Source organism: Scophthalmus maximus, chromosome 8 (genome assembly GCF_022379125.1).
Source record: "Scophthalmus maximus strain ysfricsl-2021 chromosome 8, ASM2237912v1, whole genome shotgun sequence".
NCBI classification, from domain to species: Eukaryota; Metazoa; Chordata; class Actinopteri; order Pleuronectiformes; family Scophthalmidae; genus Scophthalmus; species Scophthalmus maximus.
The window spans coordinates 8,110,001-8,131,557 of record NC_061522.1 but is presented as its reverse complement, the minus strand read 5'-3'; the positions used below and the strand labels follow the sequence as shown (position 1 = coordinate 8,131,557).

Below are 21,557 nucleotides of genomic sequence, written 5' to 3'. Positions count from 1 at the left end.
TCTGCAAGGCTTACTCGGTGCATTTTGTGCCAAAACAATTATGAATGACCATAGTCAGGTGAACAACTGATCTAATGTTCATATAAATAGTCATGTAGTTTGACAAAGTTTAATAGTCATTCGTTGATTGTGCAAAACAGTTGAGAAAAAACTGTAATTGAGTTTCATATTGTATCAATGACAAAATAGGATATTTCAGGCTTAATGATTTTTTTAAAAGTTGTCCAAAATGTCTATGAATTAAAGGAAATAAATTCAATTTACCTGCTTTTTTTATCCTGAACAGGTCAAAAAAGCAAACGTTGGCCTAATATGGTCAGAACCGTTTTATTTCCATTGATGAGGGCATACTGTAGCTTAACGATGTAGCTGACATACGTTTTAGCTAACCGGATGTTCCTTCCCTCCGATGCTAACATCGCTGGAACGTTGCTCGAGTGACAATTTGAGCCGAAGCGAACGGTTGATGTCAGGTGATGTTACCTGCAGCGGCAGTTATTAAACCAGCTATTGGCGGAGTGAGGACAGCGTGGACTTTACGTGTGACTGACACGTGTGACTCAAATGTCAGTGAAATCAGTCGAACTGCTTTCGGGACTGGCGCTAACGCTGCTGTAGGTGTCCAAAGCAACCACTAGATGTCACTAGGGAGACGTATTTAACCGATTGTGACCCAGAGCCGTCTAATGAGAGAGTCGTAACAACGGAAGTCCAAAATGCTTTCACGTCACGTAACTCGAGTAGACTTCGGATAGTTCCCGGAAGTTCCTGGCGCGCAATTCGAATCCACTATCCAGAGCGACAGATGTGCGATTTTTGGTAATTAGTAGTCAATATATAAAATGTGCACCACCGTGGAGTTTTGCATGTTCTCCCCGTGTATGCGTGGGTTCTCTCCGGGTTCTCCGGCTTCCTCCCACAGTCCAAAGACATGCAGAATGGGGTTAGGTTCATTGGAGACTCTAAATTGACCGTAGGTGTGAATGTGAGAGTGAATGGTTGTCCGTCTCTCTATGTGGCCCTGTGATAGGCTGGCGACCTGTCCAGGGTGTACCCCGCCTCTCGCCCAATGTTAGCTGGGATTGGCTCCAGCGACCCCCCGCGACCCTTAAATGGATAAAGCGGTAGACGATGAATGAAAAAAAAGTAGTCAATAAATGTATCGATTTACAATATATCAGACCGACAGGCCTATGTAGTTACTCTATGTAGTGAGTCAATACGTTGTTTTTTTAATTAAAAATAATCATAAATCATAATTCACTATCATGCTTTAATGCGCATGTTGATTTGACTCAGATTTGCTGATAATATACAATCTGATTATTTAAATGCCTTACCCTCCATAAGTGCAACACAGAAGTGCATAAAACAAAGATTTATGGACTGAAGAGATGGAGATTAACATTGAGGTTAAAGTTGGGGAAAAGAAAGGACACGGCTCACGATCCAGTTGATCCATGAGGCACAGTGGAGGTGGTGTCATGACTCGGGCCCGCATGGCTGCTTTTTGAAAGGGTTCGCTAACCTTTACTGTTAATGATGATGTGTAACTCATGATGGCAGCAGCAGAATGAATTCGGATGAGCACAGAACAGTTTTGTCTGCCAATTTATGGAGAAATGCATCCAAACTAAACAGGAGGTATTTCTTCATGCAGCAAGATAATGACCCAAAATCGACTGCTGACAGAACAAAGGACTTCATCTGAGGCAGGGGGAAGGTTTTAGACTGGCCAAGTCAGTCACATGACCTTAAGCCAATAGAGTATTTCACCTCTTTAACAGGAGACTGAAGGGAGAATCCCTGCGAAACAAACCAGACTGGAAAAATCCACAAATGAAAAATGGGAAGGTTTGTTGATGTCATTATTGCAAACAAGCACATAGCCAAATATATATGAAAAAAGTGCTATGTCTGACCTCTTGTCTCCTAGTCATCTTTTAAAATGTATTCAGTGTACAAAGAGAATTGGCCTTGCATTTCCAATAGTTTTCAAGGGACTGTATGTCTTTACAGGCCAGTCTTGCAGGGACCAATGTGGTGGACGTGTCTACAGTATGATTAGCTGTGCGTCCATAGTGTGATACTGAAAAGGGCCTGTATTCGTATGCCGACATCTAGCGGTCAAATGGAAGAACTACAGCACAAACAAAGTAGGTCATAGCGTCTTTTCATGTTGTAGCTCTTTAAATTATAAGAACACCGTACTTTTGTGTTGTTCATGATAAAGCGACTTCAGATTTGTAGAATGTATTGACATACAGGTCCAGTCACCAACTGACTCCCATTCTGTAATTAACAGAATCCTGAACATTTCTGGGGTTGTGTAAAGTATCATATACAAAAACAACACACTAGTTTTGTTTAAGCTCCATTATTGTTGGGTGGTAATGTAGTGGAAGTGCAGATTAAGCATAAAACAACATCAATCCATTGATCTTTCTGAGAATGCAAATTTGACATTCACTTCGATGGAAGTTTCACAATTTAATACAAAACAGAAAATTTGAAGCCAAACATATTTTTGGAAGTATAAAAAAATCATTAAAATTTCAAAAACAAGAGCTTTGTTTGCAAAAATGTTTTGCTCTGATGAACATCAAACAAAAGTAATCCAGTAAGTGGCTAAAACTAGGAAAACCAAAGGTTTCCAATTTTCAATGGAATTTACCATTTCTACATTTCACTAAATAAAACAGATACTGAATGTTTGAAATGATGGTGACATCTTTGATTATTATACAACAGAAACTGTTAATTTTACTTATGCCAAATCATACAATAACACAATAAGTCACATGGTAATTTATCAGTTGAACTCATGTAACTGTATAAATATGAGATTTCTGATATATAATGTTGTTTGGAAAAAATACATCACTACTCTTTCATCTGATATAATAAACTTTTTCCTCACCATGCTTGCCGAGATGCTCGACCATCCTCCGCACCACCAGGGGCACACCATCCTCCACCAGGCCCGTCTCTTGAAGCTCAAGCAGGGACGCTCCAAACAGCTTGGTTTGCTTTGCTGCCACCATCCTGGTTCTCAGTATGGGTATCTGGACCATCTTCTTCATGTCTTCTTTGACCTGCACTGCTGTCTTGTTGTGCTGCACGGAGAAGAGCAGAGAGGAGCAGTCAGCCACGGACACTATGGCCACAGAGAGCTGGGCTGCAGACGACATCAGGTTGGGTTAGACTCTGCTGAGACACAGGTCTTGGAGGACAGGGAGGCTCACTCTGCTCCAAAGACGTAATGGTCACAGTCCCACTGTCATGCACTTAAGGCGCAGTGCGTGTGGAGAGCTGAAGGGGAGGGCTGGCCGTGCATGTGTTGCTACGACAAATATCAGGTTACCATGCAACACCTTTGGCTAAAGGTATCACCAGAGTGCCACACAGATATACATATGCACAGGTAATAGATAAGTAAACACGTAAAAGTACTTGAAATAGCAGAAATTTGAAACACTGAAGAAAAGTACTTTTATCTCCGAAATTGTATTTAACCACAGACAATGAGTAAATGTTCTTGCGCCTATGATGTGCTCTATTTTCCAGGCTGAGCCCATTCCTCTCAACAGACAAGACCAGAGTCTAAGCACAAATTGAACCTGTTAATTCACCGGCTGTTTTCTAAGGCAAACAATGCCAAATGTTGTCCCTATACCTCTTCGTGTACAGTAGATACACAGACTGTACAACACTCTCATTGTCTTTCTCTGAGTGTGAAAACACTCTACCTACAGAAACACCATCTCCATTCAGTGAAGCAATATTAGACAGAAAATAGTAAATTACAGATTGGTTTTCCACATTTACCAACAACATAACACATTTCTGTTTTTGTATAGTTGGTGATAGGAGCAAGAGAGAAGACACAAACCACAAGCAGCTTTCGGACAGTGTAAGGGAAAAAAAACAGAAACAGAACTTTAGAGCAAGTTGTAACCAGTGGTGTAGTGGTGCCTGGAGAAGTGGGTATACGCTTAATTTATGCCCCTCCAGCAAAGGATTAATGCGCCGTTTCAAACAGGGACCTGTAGGACGACTCTTGCATTTTTAGTTCACCCAAAATGGGCCAGTAATATTTGCACAGTGTCAATTAATTGCAGATACAGATGCAGATGCAGCATCAATACAGGCCCACAGAGTAGAGGGTGAGAACAACTGCATGATTATGCATATAGTCAACTATCCCTTAGTCCGTTCACACATGAGAACTGGAAGTAGTCTATGGGCCAGTAGTTTATTTTACTAAACTGTCACTTGGAACAGTTGGTTTGCAGCAGATAGTGTGGGCCTGGGTGTGCCATTGTAAAGTTAACATTCATCAAGTGGACACTTTGCAAATGTTACTGGTCCCACACAGGCCCTAGTGCATGAATATGAAACATTCGAGATGAGGTAAACATGGTGTATCAGTCTGTTTAGTCAATTTAAATAACAGCACGGCCTTTTCTCAAACTATTAGTGACAAAACGAGAAATACATATTCAACAATGACACTGTGCATCTTCAGGTCTACTATTTAGTTTGCTGTCATCCTCAATTGGAATCGCCATTGAGTCTAATTGGAGGCGTGTCCAGCAGCACTCTGGTAGGAGACTCACTGACTGGATGCATTGACAGTCACACGTAAGTCAACCTGGTATTGTCGGCGTGCTGCTTGTGAAATCGTGCTCACTGTTGTCGACGTCTTCACGCTAAGTTAAGTCTAGGGGGTAGAATCTCTGTCCCCGTCTGCGTTCTCTCCGGCCGGGACGTGGGGGGTGGACCGGCGGGAACTCATTCATTGCTATCATTCATTGCTACCTGAGCTGCTAGCTAGCAGCATCGATGTAGGAACACTCGATCTTTGTTGGTGTGGTTCGCTTCATGTGTAATGTAATAAACACCATATGTAGCTGCGTTGGAGTAATATCAAGTCAGATCCTTTCACCCAACAAGGCAAACGAAGGTATGACCGGCCCTACTCTGCCTCTGATTAGCGGACTGTGATATTCTTATGCAGTCTCTAACCAATCACCACTCCTCATCTGACCGACCTCACAACAAAGGCAACGAGTACCAGCCAATCAGAGACAGAGCAAGGCGGGTCATTCAGCTCAACAGTGACCGCCCACTTTTTGAATGGCTCCGGTTCTGGAAGTAAATTTCCCATCCATTTACTCCATTGACATTTCATAAAACCCTAATTTATAGAGTTTTAAGCCGGAAACCAAGCCAATAAACTAGGAGATGAATCGTTACCTTAAAAAATTTATGAGAAGCAAAAAGAATGGCGAAAGGTGCACATTATTTAAAGAGCAGGGAACTACTTATCCCATAAACCATTGCCAATGCCTTTCGAACTACTTCTAGCCGACAATTTTGTGTGCTTGTTCTTGAATTTAACCTTCATCATTGTTATAGTGTTTAAATTGTTCATAATAGTGTCATAATGTAGTGTGGCTTGTTTGTGTGTGTGTGTGTCTATGTGTGGATTTAACGATTGTAGTGTTCAGGGACAGCAGTAACTCATGCTGCGTTCCATTACATCTCGGAACTCGGAGCTCGGAACTCGGGGTTGGAGGGCTTCGTCCAACCTTCCCAGTCAGAATTGTGGGTGTTCCAGTCGCAACCTCCGACTCAGAGTTCTGAGGCATAATGGAACGACAACCGCGACGTCCGAGCTCTTAGTTCCGAGGTAAAATGGATCATCACTAGCCGACATGAAGACATGAAACGTTTCCATGGTAACAGCGAGCTAGTAGATGCCATATACCTGCATATACCCTCCACTACACTACTGTTTAGACACTGCTGAGACACCTGTCCTGATGGAGGGAGGCTCACTCTGCTCCATAGACAAAGGTGTGTGTGGAGGAGATGCTGGTCTGTGTCTCTATGCAGTCCATGTGTGCACATCCTGCAGTCGCACTGTCATGCACTTATGGTACAGTGCATGTTTTGCTACGACAAATATCAGGTTACAATGCACCTTTGACTAAATGTATCTCCAGAGTGACACATATATATATATATATATATATATATATATATGCAAATGCAAAAGTTATAGATTAGTAAACACATAAAATAACTTAAACTAGAAGAGCATTTAAACATCTCACTGAGATGAGTAAACGTTCCTCCACCTGAGTGTGCTCTATTTTCCAGGCTGAGCCCATTCCTCTCAACAGACAAGACCAGAGTGTAAGTACCAATTTAATGTGTTAATTCACCATCTGTTATCTAAGGCAAACAGTGCCACATGTTGTCCCTACCTCTTTGTGTACAGTAGATACACAGACTGTACCACACACTATCTCGTCTTTCTCTAAGTGTAAACACACCCTACCTACAGAAACACCATTTCCATTCAGTGAAGCAACATTAGGCAGATAATAGTAAATTACATATTATTTTTTTTCTCATTTACCTACAACATAACACATTTCTGTCTAGGAGCAAGAGAGAAGGCACAAACCAGAAGCAGCATTCGGACACTGTGTGAGAAAAAAACCCAGAAACAGACTTCCTGCATTTTAGAGCAAGTTTTACTCTTGTAACCATAGCTACAACTGCACCATGTGACATCATGTCATTCCAGAGTTCACCACTTCAAATGAGTGAACTGGCCTGAATGAGAGGCCCCGACTATGATCTGGTCACAGTGAAGTCCACAGAGGTTTATTGTGTTAGGAGGGTTGGTGGTGAGGAAGAAGTGCCATTTAGTTTATTCCCTATGGGGCCAATTGTTTAGACAGAATGGGCACAAGCAAGTGCCACACTCAGTTCAGCTGATTAAAAACCCACCTCGCAGATGGCGCTAAGATGGCTGAGGAGACAAGATCTTCACCGTGGCAGATGCTTTAATAGGACGTGCATCCACACTCCCAAATGAGCATCTGAGAAGCTTTTTCAGGCAATGAGTTATGTGTTAATCATGCTAATCCACTCCTCTCTGACAGGTGCATAAAAATATGCCAACTGCACGTCCCAAGTGAGTGTGAAACATAATTAAGAACACTTGGAGTTTGATTCTGACGGCTTCATGCTTCGATGGCTGCCTGAGGATAAAGGCTAAACAGCACTGATATGCAGCATTTCAATGGAATAGACCACTGCTTAGATCCTCAGGTTTGAGGAGATTTTGCGGGGTTTTTTTATAGGAGTATGTATAAATAAAAGTTTGGATAGATGTAAAAAAAAAGAAAGAAAAGAAAAGCCAGAATTATTGACTGTTTTGACAGTATGGTAGAAGAGGAATTTTCCAAAAATGTGTACGTCTACTGTTGAAGGCAGAGATGTTGTGGGTCGACACTACGACTTCAGCGATGGTCATGAAAGGTTTTAAAAAAAACTTAATTTTATTGATCAGCATTTCAGGTCATTGCACAGTTTAAGAAGCAAGTGACTGAACTTTGAGTGGCTGCAAACTGGAGTTAAGCTGGTCTGAGACACAGCAGGTTTGTCTGTTTCACTGTGATAGGCCTAACTGAACAGATGTCTCCTAAATCTGTCTTTACTATCAGGCGCGCACACACACACACACACACACACACTAGGTTCAAGCCACATTTGACCTCTTCGTATGAGTGTTTCTGTCACAAGTGAATACTTGATTGCGATTGCTTGTAAATAAAATGCCTAAAACATTTTAAAGGTGATTTACTGTGGATATTGTCAACACATCCCAAACAGGACCAGAATATGATCAACAGCCTCAACACCAGACACTGAGAACAACTGAAGGCAACTCATACAAGTAAAGGGGAGGGTTTCTTACTGCAATATACAACATAATTCATAAACTGCACAAATACATACGTCTTTAAGAAACATAAAAGGTCACATAATGCACCTGTAAACACAGCATTAATGGAACACATACATTTTTAACATGACAATAAATAGATCAATAATCCAGGGAACATCTACAACACAATCTAAAAAAAATAGACAATGCTTGGTGTAAGAAAGCAAACCAGACAAACCCCTCAATAATTTACATGAACTGTATGTAAATTTTTCCTAGATGTGATTTTCAGTAACAGGTGGTGCAGTCAAGGACTGCCTTGAGTGTCAAGGATTTCTTTTTCTCGGTTCAGTCTCCTGTGGTGTTGATGCAACAACTTGCAAACTGGAAGTGTGTGTGTGTGTGTGTGTGTGTGTGTGTGTGTGTGTGTGTGTGTGTGTGTGTGTGTGTGTGTGTGTGTGTGTGTGTGTGTGTGTGTGTGTGTGTGTGTGTATTGCAATGAAGAAAACAAAAGATAAAATCTGGGAGAACTAATTTGCAGAGAATTTATGCAAACTGTGTCCACATTTGCGTAGCAGTGAAAGGTTTAGTGTTTGCTCACGGTCGAATAGCTGCAGAGCACAGTGAGAAGAGCCTGTGTGAACTAAAGCATTCAAGAATAAAGGGATACACACACTTGCAGTATCCATTTGCCTCCATTGTTTACCAGGACAGTCTGCTGTGATTAGCCTAATAATCCCCATCCCCTTTCACCCTCCCCCATACCTAAAATGTCTTCACACTACAACTTCTGACAGTGAGAAGGAAACCTATTGTCAAGGGACTACACTGAGGCCAATGACTGCTGAAAATCTGCCTGCCTGCCTGCTCCCCTTGAGAAGTGTTCCATCGGAAGCCCCTTTTTCACGTGTCAGGTAGAGATGCTTCTCCTTAACATTTTGTATGTGTTAAGTTGGTGAAAGAGAGTTTTTGAAGTAACTCTAACCTGTGTCTTTTAACTTGCTCACGAAGGGGACGGCAAGCCCAAGCATGTGCCTTCCTTTCCCAGCAGTCCACACCCCACGCCCTCCCTCACCCCCAGCCTCCCTGCCTCTGTGGGTGGCCCATTGAAGCAAATGGTAGCAAAAGCTCCACAGGCACCGACAGCAACAGCTGCACAGTGTCCCAGCTGCCGTGGAGAGTGACCTCACTGAGGCGCTGGGTTGTTGCTTGGAAAAAATTACAGGTACGGTCAAGGAACTTACAAGAAGCTTACAGTGGGGTTTTTCTCTACAGTAGTACATTTGTACAAAGATGTTGCACTGACTGACAGGAAAGCTGCTTTCTTTTTTAAAGAAAGTATAGCAGGATCTTTAAATGTGTTTGTTGAGATCGGTTACTCTAATGTAAGGAGGAGAAGTTCGTTTTACTGCGGGGAGAAGAAGACGACATGTTTAAAAAGCCAATTCTGCGTCTATCAGAACATCCAACACCCAAACCATCACCAAAGAGTGTGTAGACTGACACAGACCAGCACAGTTCTGAAATACATTCCTTAGCCCTTAATCACAGGTTGAAAGTCACTGAGCCAACTCAGGCATTGTAGCTTTTACTCACACAGATGGTCAGAGCTCCTGCCCCCATTCTCCCGCAGAACAGACGCCTGCAGAGGCAAGGATGGGGTGAAAAACTGCTGCTGACTTCCCTCCTCCTCCTCCTCTTCTCTTCACTCTATGCCAGGACACACTTTTGGAATTTCCCCAGTAGTGGGAATCCCTTTCACCTTAAAAAACGCCATCAGAATAGTCCAAAAGCACAACACAGACAATCCTCGCTGGGGGACAGTGAAGAGAAGTGCTGGCACTACCGGCAGACTGTGCGCTTTCCAACCCATGAGCACAGATTAGTGCATGTCTCTTTCTCTTCCTCCCTCTTTATTCCCCTCTCTCCTCCTAGCCTGAAATCTGAGCTGGGCTCTCCCATTGGCTGAGTCGCCCGGTCATGTGGTTAAAGCCAAAACTTTAAATATGTGCCTGCAGGATTCATCTGCCTGCAAATGTGGGAGGAACAGAGAAGGGAGCTTTGAGGCACCGGGAACTGAATGGTTGGCTTGACTGTAGCAGCACTTTGATAACACAAAGAAAAAGGCCATATAAGCAGACTTTTAAGCCAGTTTTCACTTTATTGTTTGTAATTTATAACTGTAATTATACATACATGTTCCTCAAGAGTCATATAACCATCATAATAATTGACCTTTAAAGATTACGAATTATGAGAACAGTAAAAGAGGTGTATAGAAAAGAAAGTGGCTTTACACAAAACCAATTGCACCATTTGCCAAATGCTTCTCTCTAACTCAAGAGAAGAAATAGAATTGCTATTGACTATTTTTGTTTATTGCCTTAAAATGTTTTGTGCACTCTTTCGTTAATTTGTATACTGGAAAAAATATGGAAAAAATGAAATACAATATTAAACAACAGTTGATCTGATTAAACCCTGAGTAAAGAGGTAGACTGACTTGGTCTGTATGAGCGGAACAAATTCAAAATCTGCACTACAAGGTATTAGGCTTTGCCACTTTCATATATAAACTTCTTGATGTTGTCGTTGATCCAGTCGCTGAAGGCAGAGACTCGGGTGAACACAGACGGTTTCTTGTCTCTGATGCAGCCCTGAGGTCCGAAGCTGACGATACCGTGAACCTCCCAGGTGGTGTTGGCTCCAGCGGCCGCGCAGGCGAACGGTCCCCCGGAGTCACCCTGCAGGAGAGCAGGGGAGGGAATGCAGCAACGATTTACTGCGCTGGCAAGAAGAGGCACTGGCGCCCATTTGATATTGACGGCCACTATAAATCACCTATTCCGCCTGGTAAAAATCTATATTTTTCGAACACCTGGCAGATTTTCTTTTGAGACTGTAAGAGATGTACATTTTTTCGAATTTGGTAATCAATGAATTGATGTTGTGTGTTTTAAGTTGTGAGGTAGTCTGATGAGAGTCAATTGATGTTGTACTGGTTGTACTGTACCTGGTTGTACTGCATATAGGGCAAGATACACAACAACAACCATGCCTGGGTCTCCTTTCCATCATGCAAAGGAGAATCACAATTGTGTCTGTAATGCTTCAGAGAATCATCAAATCTCAATACTCAAGAGGAACTTCTTCTACAAGGCAAATGTCAGCATTGAGTTTTATGAAGCTCAGCCCTGAGTGGTTTTTCTGAGGTACTTTCTAATCTTCCCTGTGTCCGTGTGCTTGCTTGCGTGGTTGCTCATTAGGGCAAACAAATCATGTTCCCGTGTTCTTCTGTCCAATTATGTCTGCAAACCGGGCAGTCATTTGCAATCAAGGCTGACCGGTCACTAACAAAACAGTTTTCAGCAGGATGTTAGATAATGGACAACCCAATCATTAGAGGCCAGCTCATTTATATAATGAAATGCATTGTGGGAATTTCAGTAAACAAGTACCATCGTCTTTTTTCTTTTTTTTCTGAATGTGTCCTCTCACCTGGCAGGCTGACTTGAGCTCATCTGGGGACTCGAATCCAGCACAGATCATGGAAGGCCTGAGGGTGTCCCACCAGTAAGCAGGTTTACTGCAGGTTTGGAAGTCAACAATAGGAAGGGCAGCTTGATTAAGCTTCTCGGACACTTTGGGCCACGCGTTACCTGAGAGGGAGGTGAAAAAGAAAAGTTTACATTGTTAAAGAGGGAACCGGCTTTCTACGTCCTTATCTTTAGCAATCAATCACACACACACACACACACACACACACACACACACACACACACACACACAACTGAAAAAAACTGAAAAAAGGAGAGGAGACTGGACTCAGTAGCACCAAAACTGGCACAGTACAGATTCAGTTTTTAGGAGAACAGACGGCACCTACTTCTAAAACCACCCCTGGTTCCTTGATTTGCATTATAACTACAGTTCCTTCCTTTACAGGAGAAGGAAACGTGTGATCACTTCTACCTTTCTCATCTCCCCATCCTGTGACAAAGCAGGGTGTTCCAGCAGGCATCACAGCCCCAGGTTTGGGCAGACAGATGGGGCTGATCTCCTTCGTCATGTTGACACGCTCAGCCAAATGCACCAGGGCGATGTCATTGGTGATGTCAGTGCGATCCTGCTCGTACACAAACCCCTTGTGGCGGATGATACTATCCACCTTGTAGCACTCCTCCGCTGAGGGGACATCCATGGAGGAGTTCATGTGGTGCTTCCCGAGACACATGCGCCAGAAGGAGGGTTTAGTCAGTGGCCTGGACGGATGGTGAAGGAGAAAATCAGGATTCATTTCATTTCATTTCTTATATGAATGAATATGAATAAGACAAAATTCAGAAAAACAAGTGTTTCACAGAGCTGCTATTAATTCTCCCATTACAGTTTTTCCTTTTTGTCAGATGGGGGCAGCAGAAACAAAATGTAAACACCACATCATATTTTGAATAGGAACAGTTGCTTATTTACACATACAGTAGTTACAGAGCAACGTTAAAATTAATTTGTAGTTGTGTCTCTGGCCACCTGACAAATGCAAGCTCAGTATTCACCCAAGCTCTGTTTTTAACCTCTACTATGTCCTGAGTCTTTTACAATAAAAAAATATTGATTATAGCTGCTTTAAAGAACGACAGGCTTTTAAAGTGGCATGTACTGGGTGTCTCTTTCTGCAGTTAAATCTTACACCATGAAACAGTGAGCAGCCGTAAGGATCCACTCTTCATGAATCAGAGAGCCTCCACAACCGTGCATGTACGGTATAAGAGATATTGGCGTAGCCTGGGGAAGAGAAGCACAATTTTACAAGTGTCAGGGTAAGTGATCGAGGCACACAGACATACAGGAGTCGAACAGTATACCTGCATGGAGACTTGCCAGGGCCAGGAGTGGGGGGTCGCTTCTTTCCCATTAACCACCCTTTGGGTCGCTGTTTTGGGTTTCACGGCTGGGCTTCCACAATTTTCTGGCCAACCTGGCAAAAGAAAATGTACAATTCAGTTATCTATATGGTATAGTCTATGGTGGGTCCAGTTTCAGATCCTGCTGTACTTGCTTTCATAGGAAGTGATGGGCTATGTCTATACTTACTGATAGTTATATTGTCCCATGGGTTTGAAGTTGGTGGAGGTAAAGTGGGGATAACATTCGCATCAGTGGTCCAGTAACCACGGAAACCTTGCTGTTGATTTGCTCCATTACTGAGGAACCGAATGACGACCACGTTGCTCGGGATGGTGATGTTGGACGGAGGGGCAAAGCCGCAGAATTCTCCTGCGTGACAGAGAAACAGTTCCCTCATCAGCGTTCAGCAAACTGACAACGGCATCTAAGACAATGACACCGATTCCGACATGTACAGAAGATACAGAAAAAAACAAAATGGACATAACTGAATTTGCAGTACAATAACAGACCTAGTGATGCCATGCTGTCTCCATTTAAGATCTCCACATAGTCCACACATTTTCCAAATGTGTTTACAGCCTGCAACTCAAAGTGAGTGAAAGCTACATGGACACTTTTTGCTGAAGGAATGGTGATGTGCCATGTGCACACGGTCTGTGCTTGGTAGTCACTGGGCCAGTTGGGAGAGGTGATTTCACCCTGAGCACTGCTGAAGCTTCCTCCACAAGGAGCTGTGCGCGTGTGTGAATAAGAAAAAGGAAAAGGACATTAATTTTCCCCCCAGATTCTGTTCCCTCAGTGTCTTGTCACTTTCTCCTGTCTTACCCTGTGTGTGGTCCACTGCCCTCCAGGTGGCAGCGAAGCCTGTGTCCACCACCTTGTCATTGGAGGAGAAGGTGATGCGAAGTGTGTTGCCATAGCTCACCAGGTCTTTTGGGGTTACATGGCTGCAGAATGTGCCTGAGGAGAAGGAGCGGAGAACATGTTCGTGTTAGTCTGACTCTTCTGACAACCTCTGTCCTGAGCTGCGTATGATGGTCAAAGTCTCTGAACATTTGAATTACTTGTTTATTGCTTCTTTTGTCCCATTTTTATATTAAACATGCTTGACATGTATTCATGTGTACATGGCATTTGAGGCTTAGACAGGAAATCCTTGGTTGGCGTGTTTTATATGTCTATTGCACAATAAAAAAAACAAAGGGAAACACACGCCTACTCTCATGAAGTGAAGGCAACATAAAAAAATAGAATGGGAAAACAAATATTAAATATGTTCTCATTGATATACAAGGATAAAGAGGGCTGACTTGGGTTTCCTTCTTCATCCATGTAGAAACTGACATCACAGCCTGTTTTATGGTTTTTTTAATAATCCACATTATATTAATGGCTTCTTATATAGATTTGTAACTTAATTCATGTTCAGTTTGTGTTTGAAATAATGACTTGGACAGATATTTTTATGATCAAAATGTTGGCCCTGTCTTTTTTTGATTGCGCATTTTTTTCCACACTCTTAGATGAGAGATCAAGAAGATACCATTTTGATTTATTTGACCTTAAATATTGAGTTGAAGCATTGAATGTGAAGATATAAATGTGTATTTTGTGGATTCAATGAAAGATGTTTTTCTATTTTTGCTCATGTCCTGTATTTTTCTAGTTTATGCTTGTTGGTTTCTTGATATCCAGACATGTTTTTTGAGCGGGGCTCTGAAGATAACTGTCCAGACTTAAAACACCTATCCTAGTGAGTAAAGGTCAAGTGACTCATCTCCTGTACACACACACACAAATAATAGACTGCAGTAACCGTTCTCAAATAATCATATCAAAGAAACCACTCTGAAAATTCTTGAACAGCGGAAGAGTAAAAAGGATACATTGACCGATATACACATACCTAGAGGTCCTATTCTGTCGGTGAGGCTGACTTTGTCATTCATGCACATCTGACTCTCCTCCAGGGAGAAGTTGTGGAAATGGAGGTGGACCACTTTGCCGTCAGGCACCCGGATGTTCCACTGGCAACGGGCTTTGTTGCTGTAGCTCCCAGGGTAACCCATAGAGGACACGGTGCCACCTGTCCCATTCAAGTCCTTTGCCCCTCCACAGCCAGATGCTGCAAAAGGAGGACACAGGGTGAAAACCAGCAAAACAATTTTTTTTAAATATTCTAACTTGTACCATATTTAGGTTTTGCAAAGTGGGTCATTTCAGACCATCTGGATATACACATACTGTGTTTATCATAGATGTCTCTGCGGATGACATTTTTGATCCAGGGGAGGTAGGCAGAGGAGCGAGTGAACACAGATGGCTTCTTGTTCATAATGCATCCAATGGGGCCAAAACTGGTTATGCCATGAACTTCCCAAGGGCCGCCAGCGGTATCTTGGCACACCAGGGGACCACCTGAATCTCCCTGAAGACCAAAGTCAAATTTTATTTACATTTTATTATTACATTTTATTTTAACCTTCTGCGTAAGCTCATCACATCAGATCATATAACGGTATGAAATCATTGCAATCTATTCGGCCTATGTATTGTACCTGACAGACAGATTTGAGCTCATCAGGCAGGGTATAACCGCAGCAGATCATGGAGTCCTTGACCTGGAACCACCAGTAGTCCATCCGCTTGCATGTGTCATATGGCACAACAGGTAAGGCGACCTGGTTAAGGACCTCTGCAACTTTAGCATTGAGTGAATCACCTGATAAATGCACAAAAAGAGCCTTAACACAGGATGGGATTTAGTCCAGTAGAGGTCGTGCAAACTGTAAAACCATGTGCGTGTCTCCTGAGGTGGTGCATTATTGCATCATTTTACTGAATTAAACATAAAAAATTAATAAAAAGGTGAGACTCGTTTAACCTATGAGTATGAACATACAAATATGAACTGCAAGTGCAGGCTGGTAATGACCATGAAACCCAAACCTCACCCGTCTCATCTCCCCAGCCGGTGGCGTAGCACATCTTGTCTTTAGGCAAGACCTCTTCCTCTGAGGGAAGGCAAGCGTAAGCGATCTGATCGCTGGGCACCACGTCCCAGTCCAGCCTGACCAGGGCAATGTCAAACTCCACTGTGGGCACCGTGGGATACCTGAAGCCCTCATGGCGGTAGATACCAGACACATTAAAGCAGCGCTCGCTCGGCTCCGTGTAGGTCAGGTTGTTTTTGCCGAGGCACATCTGCCAACGCTGCAGCTCATCGGCGTAGCTGGACAGGGGATCAGCAGATGAATCAATGATGATACCTCACAGTGAGCGTCAGTGCATCACAGTGAATACGCTGCAAGGATATTACATTTTTTTATAGAAATAAACACTTCCACACACACTAGGTGCAGGCCTTGTACACATCCTACTTGAAAACTGGCCCCACAGTGCAACAGAACCTCTTCCTCCTCGGGGCACTGTGGGGCCTTGGCATGGCGCTTAATAAATCTGAAGTGAAAACACAGACACCAACAGCTGCCTCCTGAGATTACACAAATGAGCTTCTGGGCATTTTAAACCTCGGCTACTGTACATGGCCTTTTTTTTTCTTCTTCATATGAATGACTGAAGCAGCATCCTTTTTGAACATTTCCGAACTTCATTTTACGTGCACGATTGTGAAGGTGGTGAAACAGAACATTTACTTTATGAAGCAGTGGGCTGCTGTGAGCACCCAGTTCTTGTGGATAAGTGTTCCGCCGCAGATGTGGGAGAAGCTGGGTTCTGGACGATTGGCAGGCCACACCTGAAACAAACACACAGACGAGCAGGAGAGGAAAGCCAGTGCTCATCATTGTGTCCGTTTTTCGCAGGGTTAGATGTCGATGAATTAGGATGTTTTAGAAATGATAATATCGCTCGTGTTTTAAGTGTTGGTGAGTGAAGAGTCCCACCTGCATGGACACTTGCCAGGGCCAGGAGTGAGGCCGGGCTCTCTCTCCGTTCACAATGCGTGACGTGACAGCAGGAGGAATGGCTGGTTTGCCACATGCGCTGGGCCAGTCTAGGAAATGAGAGGGAACCTTTGTAAAAGCCTCCTGGTTGTCTGATCATGTATGAATTTGTTTGTGGTTTGTGTGTGTGTGTGTATAAACAGAGCCAGAATATGACGGAACGTTTCTGCAGCTAACAGATAAGCCCTCATGCTGCAGGGAAGTGGCTTTCAATCATTGGCTCTGGTGCTCTCATTCATTTATTTTTTTTAATCATTTTTTCAACCATGCCAGGATGACACCGGTGGCTATAGTGTCACTAATCTATTTTTCTGCAGTGATGTTTTCAGTGTATCTTCATGCAAATATAATACAGAACTCCTTCTGCGTCCTGAATGGGACTCAATCTCCTTGACATCACAGTGCACATGAAGATATACATTTCTGATGGTCATCCAAAGAGTTGATGTCGTATTGTCCCTGTCACCTTTCCGTCCCACATTTTCTTACGTTATCTCTCTTTTTCCGTTCCTTCACCCGACACAAAGGCGACCTTTGGTCAGTGGCAGCAGAGTCTATCTATAAAACTCTATTTCAGCAATTGGTGTGGCAGCGGCCTGAGCCACCTGGGACTCATCTCAGGGTGAAGAATGGGAATCAGGTGACGAGGAAGGGAGGCAAAGCAATAGGCCACTCCACGTCGTGTTCCCACCACACCAAATCACTTTGTCTTAGTGCACTTCTGGTTGCAGCAAGGAGGACGTGGGGGGAGGGGAGTGTGAAGAAAAGGGTGAGGAAGGAAGGGAGGATGCATGAATCACATAAATACAGGGCAGGTTTCTGTGCAGCTTCTGAGGAGCCATTTAAAACAGAAATGTTGGCCACCGTTGTCGTTGGTGACAGGACTGCTCTGCTAACAGGAAGACAGTCTTTTATAACACAGCTGCAGAGTGCAACTCAAGGAACAACAGACAACTCTTCAATATTCCCAGCAGTTTGCTATGTTTGGAGATGTGGTTGATGAGATCAGACTTGTGAGCCAGAGAAACAGAAACAATGCTCGAGAAGAGGAGAAAGAGATCTGGAGAATTGGATCATAATTCCCCCCTATCAAATGACTCATCATCAGTTGATCCATTGTTAACATGAAAAACAAAGATCAGTGCAGTTTACAATGTACTTGTAAGACAATAGAAGACTGGACCAGGCTGGCACAGATACTTCACCTATGGTGAAGTTGTCCCAGGGGTTGGGCGGAGCAGGCGGCTCAGTGGGAGCAGGCAGACTGGGGTCTGTGGTCCAGTAGGCCCTGAAGCCTTTGGCCTCAGTCATCAAGTCTGAATGGAAACGCACCAGCAGCCTGTTGCCTCTTGTCCGAATGGTGCCAGGCAGCTTATTCCCGCAAAAAGGACCTACAGTGGATTGAAAGAATCATTTGTTCACGATAAATAAAGTGACACAGAGCATCTGTCACTCTCTGCTCCGGGGCAGTGGTCAGCATTTGGAAAGTGTAGATCGATATTTGGAACTTAAAATTGGTCAACTGCATCCATTTATATTTATTGATTTTGATGCAACTGACAACCATAAAAAAAATCCCAAATGGTTTCGGGATCACCTGCTGCTGTTTTTTAAATTCCACAAACCAACTCACCGTGCTCTTGAATCAGCGCATTGGTCAAACCATTGACTTCATACACCTTCACATTATCAAAGCATTTGGACGTTAGGATGTCTTTGGCTTCCAGGTCAAAGTGGGTGAATGTCAGTGTGATTTTTTTCCCCAGACGCAAAGCGATGTTCCACATGCACTCAGCGTTCGCCTTGTAGTTCATGGGCCAGTTCTGGGACTTGATAACACCAGTTTCCTCTCTGGAAGAAATGCCACAGCCCTGGATTTCTGAAACAGGAAGAGGGAGTGGGCCACAAGCTGCGTGATCAGAATAGATAAGTGTGGACAGTATCTGACTGTGATAAGAGATCATCTTGAGGAGTAAATGTACAATTTCATCATGACAAAAATGTAAATGTAAACATGAGTTTATGCCAACAAAAAAAAAAGGAACTTAATCTGTGAGGTTAACTTACTTACTGTGGATAATTATTTGCTAATTTATTTAAAAACAACAACTGTAATTGTTATTTTTGACATGGTCAAAGGTGGAAACTAACTAATCACATTTACTCAATATACCTTCAATTAGTTTCCAGGTATTTGCATCTAAAGTATTGATGTTTCATTGTTTGTATCAAATGTTAATTATTATTCCTCATTCGATTTAAGATGAACACATTATAACTATTATTTGAAAAAAAAAAACTATTACATTTTTCATGTAAATTTGAGAATCCAATAGTTTCGATTATCTGAAAGTTTGTGAATGCGTATAACATCAAAACTTATAATAAAAAAAACTTCTAGCACTGATTATCTCTGTGCATTCTTTTCAAGTAAAAATCTGGACTTGTACCTGCTGCTGCACTTCCTTAGTAAAGTACTTCTTTGTGTATAGGGTCTCAAGTCTTTTCTCTGGCCTGATAATCACGATAAAGAAACAGATAAAAAAAGTTTTATCTTACTTTTTATGCTTCACACTGTACTCTGAGCCGTGCTCAGACGGAGTTCACGCTGCTTACGCAACCACTTTGCTGCTTTTATAAATACAGAGGGGCGAGATGTTTTCTGGTCAGTCTTCAGCAACGTGTGCCTCCGGTGTGCGTGTGTTCCTGTCTGTGTGTGTGTCAGTCCTCAGTACCTGCGATATCCTCAGGATACACAGCCTCCCACTTGGCAGAGAATCCTCGGTCTGTGAGGCGACTGTCGGATTGGAAGGTGACAGATAGTTTCTCACTGGCGCTGACCACCACTGGGGGGAGGATGTAGCCACAGTGTGTGCCTGAAAATGAGGGAGGGGGGGTTATTACAGAGTTTGTGATATTTCAAAGTTTCTCCTGCTGCTGTATGGGGTGCTAATTGAAAAGATGCTCCTATAGGTCGTAGCAGAGGGTTGGGACGAACAGCTGATGTGGTTGTTTAGGTTGCCGGGACTTGATGGGACCAGTAAACCCAAAAATCAGAAAGCTTTTATAGGTTCATAAAATCTGCAGCCTAATGAGTTGATTCTCAGTGGGTTCAGCAGTACTCCAGCCTTTTCCCATCACAGGTAGTCATTTGTTTGAAATAAAAATATATGTACTAGAGCCTAAAAAATTAAAAATGTAACTCCAGCTAAGTGTACCAGAACAACCAAGGCTTATCGCGACAATACATCTGAACGTGTTGATAAGGGCTGCGTTGTATTTTATAATTCATAGATTAATTTTTTTATTTTTTTTATTTTTTATTTTTAAAAGGACGATTGTGTTATTGATTCTTTTGCAAGTGTGTAAGACCACTAAAACACTCATCACCCCACTGTGTCTGTGTGTGCTCACACAGAGTGTGTGTCTGCACCTTTCGGCCTTTAGTCCTTGAGAACTTCAGCTGCAGATAAGACCTGTATCAGCTTCCCTGCAGCCACTCAAGTGAATAATAAGCAGAGGTCATTACAGCGTGTTGGGCACTTTGCTGAGAAGATCCTAATCAAGCGTTTTACAGCAGGGGGTGGATATTCAGCTATACTGTATGTGACATGACCGGTAGAGCAGCAATGACTCTCTAAGATTATCATACAACACATTTGGGAGACATAGTTAAAGGTACACCATTACACAAAATGTCTCAAAACTTGAATGAACAAATCTGAATAAGATGTATAAAATAATAGATATAATTAGTGTGAAGAGATTTAAAAATAAGGTTATGGCTCACCTAGAATGCTGTAGTCATCTGAGATGATCACTTTGTCCTCTTTACATTGCCCAGTCTCGCCTGTGATGGCCAGTTCAGTGATCTGCAGTTTGACCAGGAATCCTTTGGGCACAGAAATCTTCCAAGAATTGTTCTGATGAGCCGGATATGGATTCGGAAAACCCAGCGACTGGATCACTCCTTTGCGTCCGTGGATGATTACTGGACCACCACCTCCTGCCCGATAACAAGAGAGGGAAAAGTATTGTTTATCATATTCACAACTGATTGTGCAAAAATTGTTTTTTGAAGAAGGGATGCCAGGACCAGCTTTTGGACCAGCTTGCCTTGTTACAAGGGTTAGAGTTAGGGGGAGACCCACTAGGTGAGTTGCCCACATGGTCCCAACGCCTGGCCAAACAATAACAACAAGCAATTAATGTAGCATTTCAGCAATAAAATAATTCAGTAGTTCAAATGAAAGTTTTCAAATCAATTTACCTATACACAGGACGCAATAACCAATAACCAATAAACTATGTGATCATTTTTTTTTTAAATGTGGCTATAACCATTCTTTTTCATTATCAATGCCATTTGTCACCCCTTATGTCTGTCTGTGGGTTTATACCGATGAAAAGTATTATAGTGGTGTTCAGTACTCAAAATGTTTGTTTTCAATTTCCTGAGAAGTAATGGTTTTGGACATTCGAGGTTTCTACCCAACAGTGACGGAAACTAACAAGCGATTGTCGATGGCAGTTTGACTCTCCAAAGTCAGCTGGAGACATGGAGGATGTAATGGCCTATTTTCCTTGTTGCAGCTGGTTCAGCAGCAATCGACACTGGTGTGTTCCTGAGGCATATGAATATATCGGAGGTTGTATATTTTAAATGAAGGCATGCAGGGAATGGCAATTGAGCCAAACTGTGGAATGGAAATATGAGTAAAAATAGATCCCGGAGTACCTGTTTACTTTAAGAACACGAGGGAGAAAATGTAGGTTTGGAGAGAAAACTTACCAGGAGACGTAGGAGATGGAGTGGTTCGTGAGGTGGGTCTGGGTGTGGCTGTGGGTGGGGGTTTTGTTGTGGAAGGAACAACAACAGGTGGAAGGCTGGACTTCGTGTAAGTAGCTCTGAATCCTTTTGAAGTCAAACT

At 42.8% G+C, this 21,557-nt stretch overlaps 2 protein-coding genes and 1 long non-coding RNA gene across 8 annotated transcripts in view; 1 reads left to right on the top strand and 2 right to left on the bottom strand.

Annotated features, from left to right (window-relative positions):
• The window catches only part of fam13a (family with sequence similarity 13 member A), a 51,946-nt gene extending 42,303 nt beyond the window's left edge, over positions 1 to 9,643 (bottom strand). For 4 of the 6 annotated variants that reach the window (XM_035638133.2, XM_035638138.2, XM_035638135.2 and 1 more), the window contains exons 1-2: positions 9,347 to 9,643; positions 2,921 to 3,116 (exon numbers count right to left, since the gene is read on the bottom strand). In XM_035638133.2, the coding sequence (XP_035494026.2) occupies positions 2,921 to 3,116; positions 9,347 to 9,373 (223 nt within the window). In that variant the 5' untranslated portion in view covers positions 9,374 to 9,643. The remainder of the gene's footprint in view (positions 1 to 2,920; positions 3,117 to 9,346) is intronic. The other 2 variants (XM_035638137.2, XM_035638139.2) reach the window with 2 other exon arrangements.
• On the top strand, positions 1,795 to 7,656 carry LOC118313002. The gene is made up of 2 exons (XR_004794361.2): positions 1,795 to 1,854; positions 2,020 to 7,656. It is a non-coding gene; the product is annotated as an uncharacterized LOC118313002 (long non-coding RNA).
• Positions 9,644 to 9,891: 248 nt separating the features above from the next.
• zgc:154142 (uncharacterized protein LOC555481 homolog) overlaps positions 9,892 to 21,557 on the bottom strand; it is a 17,757-nt gene continuing 6,091 nt past the window's right edge. Inside the window, exons 7-25 of the mRNA XM_035638294.2 lie at positions 21,419 to 21,557; positions 20,417 to 20,632; positions 19,362 to 19,502; positions 18,260 to 18,505; positions 17,832 to 18,017; positions 16,567 to 16,676; positions 16,318 to 16,418; positions 15,616 to 15,893; positions 15,220 to 15,383; positions 14,906 to 15,089; positions 14,568 to 14,786; positions 13,487 to 13,621; positions 13,171 to 13,392; positions 12,845 to 13,027; positions 12,616 to 12,728; positions 12,441 to 12,535; positions 11,723 to 12,012; positions 11,249 to 11,409; positions 9,892 to 10,494 (exon numbers count right to left, since the gene is read on the bottom strand). The exon at positions 21,419 to 21,557 is cut by the window's right edge and continues 80 nt beyond it. Coding sequence (XP_035494187.1) covers positions 10,300 to 10,494; positions 11,249 to 11,409; positions 11,723 to 12,012; positions 12,441 to 12,535; positions 12,616 to 12,728; positions 12,845 to 13,027; positions 13,171 to 13,392; positions 13,487 to 13,621; positions 14,568 to 14,786; positions 14,906 to 15,089; positions 15,220 to 15,383; positions 15,616 to 15,893; positions 16,318 to 16,418; positions 16,567 to 16,676; positions 17,832 to 18,017; positions 18,260 to 18,505; positions 19,362 to 19,502; positions 20,417 to 20,632; positions 21,419 to 21,557 — 3,378 coding nt within the window. The 3' untranslated portion in view covers positions 9,892 to 10,299. The remainder of the gene's footprint in view (positions 10,495 to 11,248; positions 11,410 to 11,722; positions 12,013 to 12,440; positions 12,536 to 12,615; positions 12,729 to 12,844; positions 13,028 to 13,170; positions 13,393 to 13,486; positions 13,622 to 14,567; positions 14,787 to 14,905; positions 15,090 to 15,219; positions 15,384 to 15,615; positions 15,894 to 16,317; positions 16,419 to 16,566; positions 16,677 to 17,831; positions 18,018 to 18,259; positions 18,506 to 19,361; positions 19,503 to 20,416; positions 20,633 to 21,418) is intronic.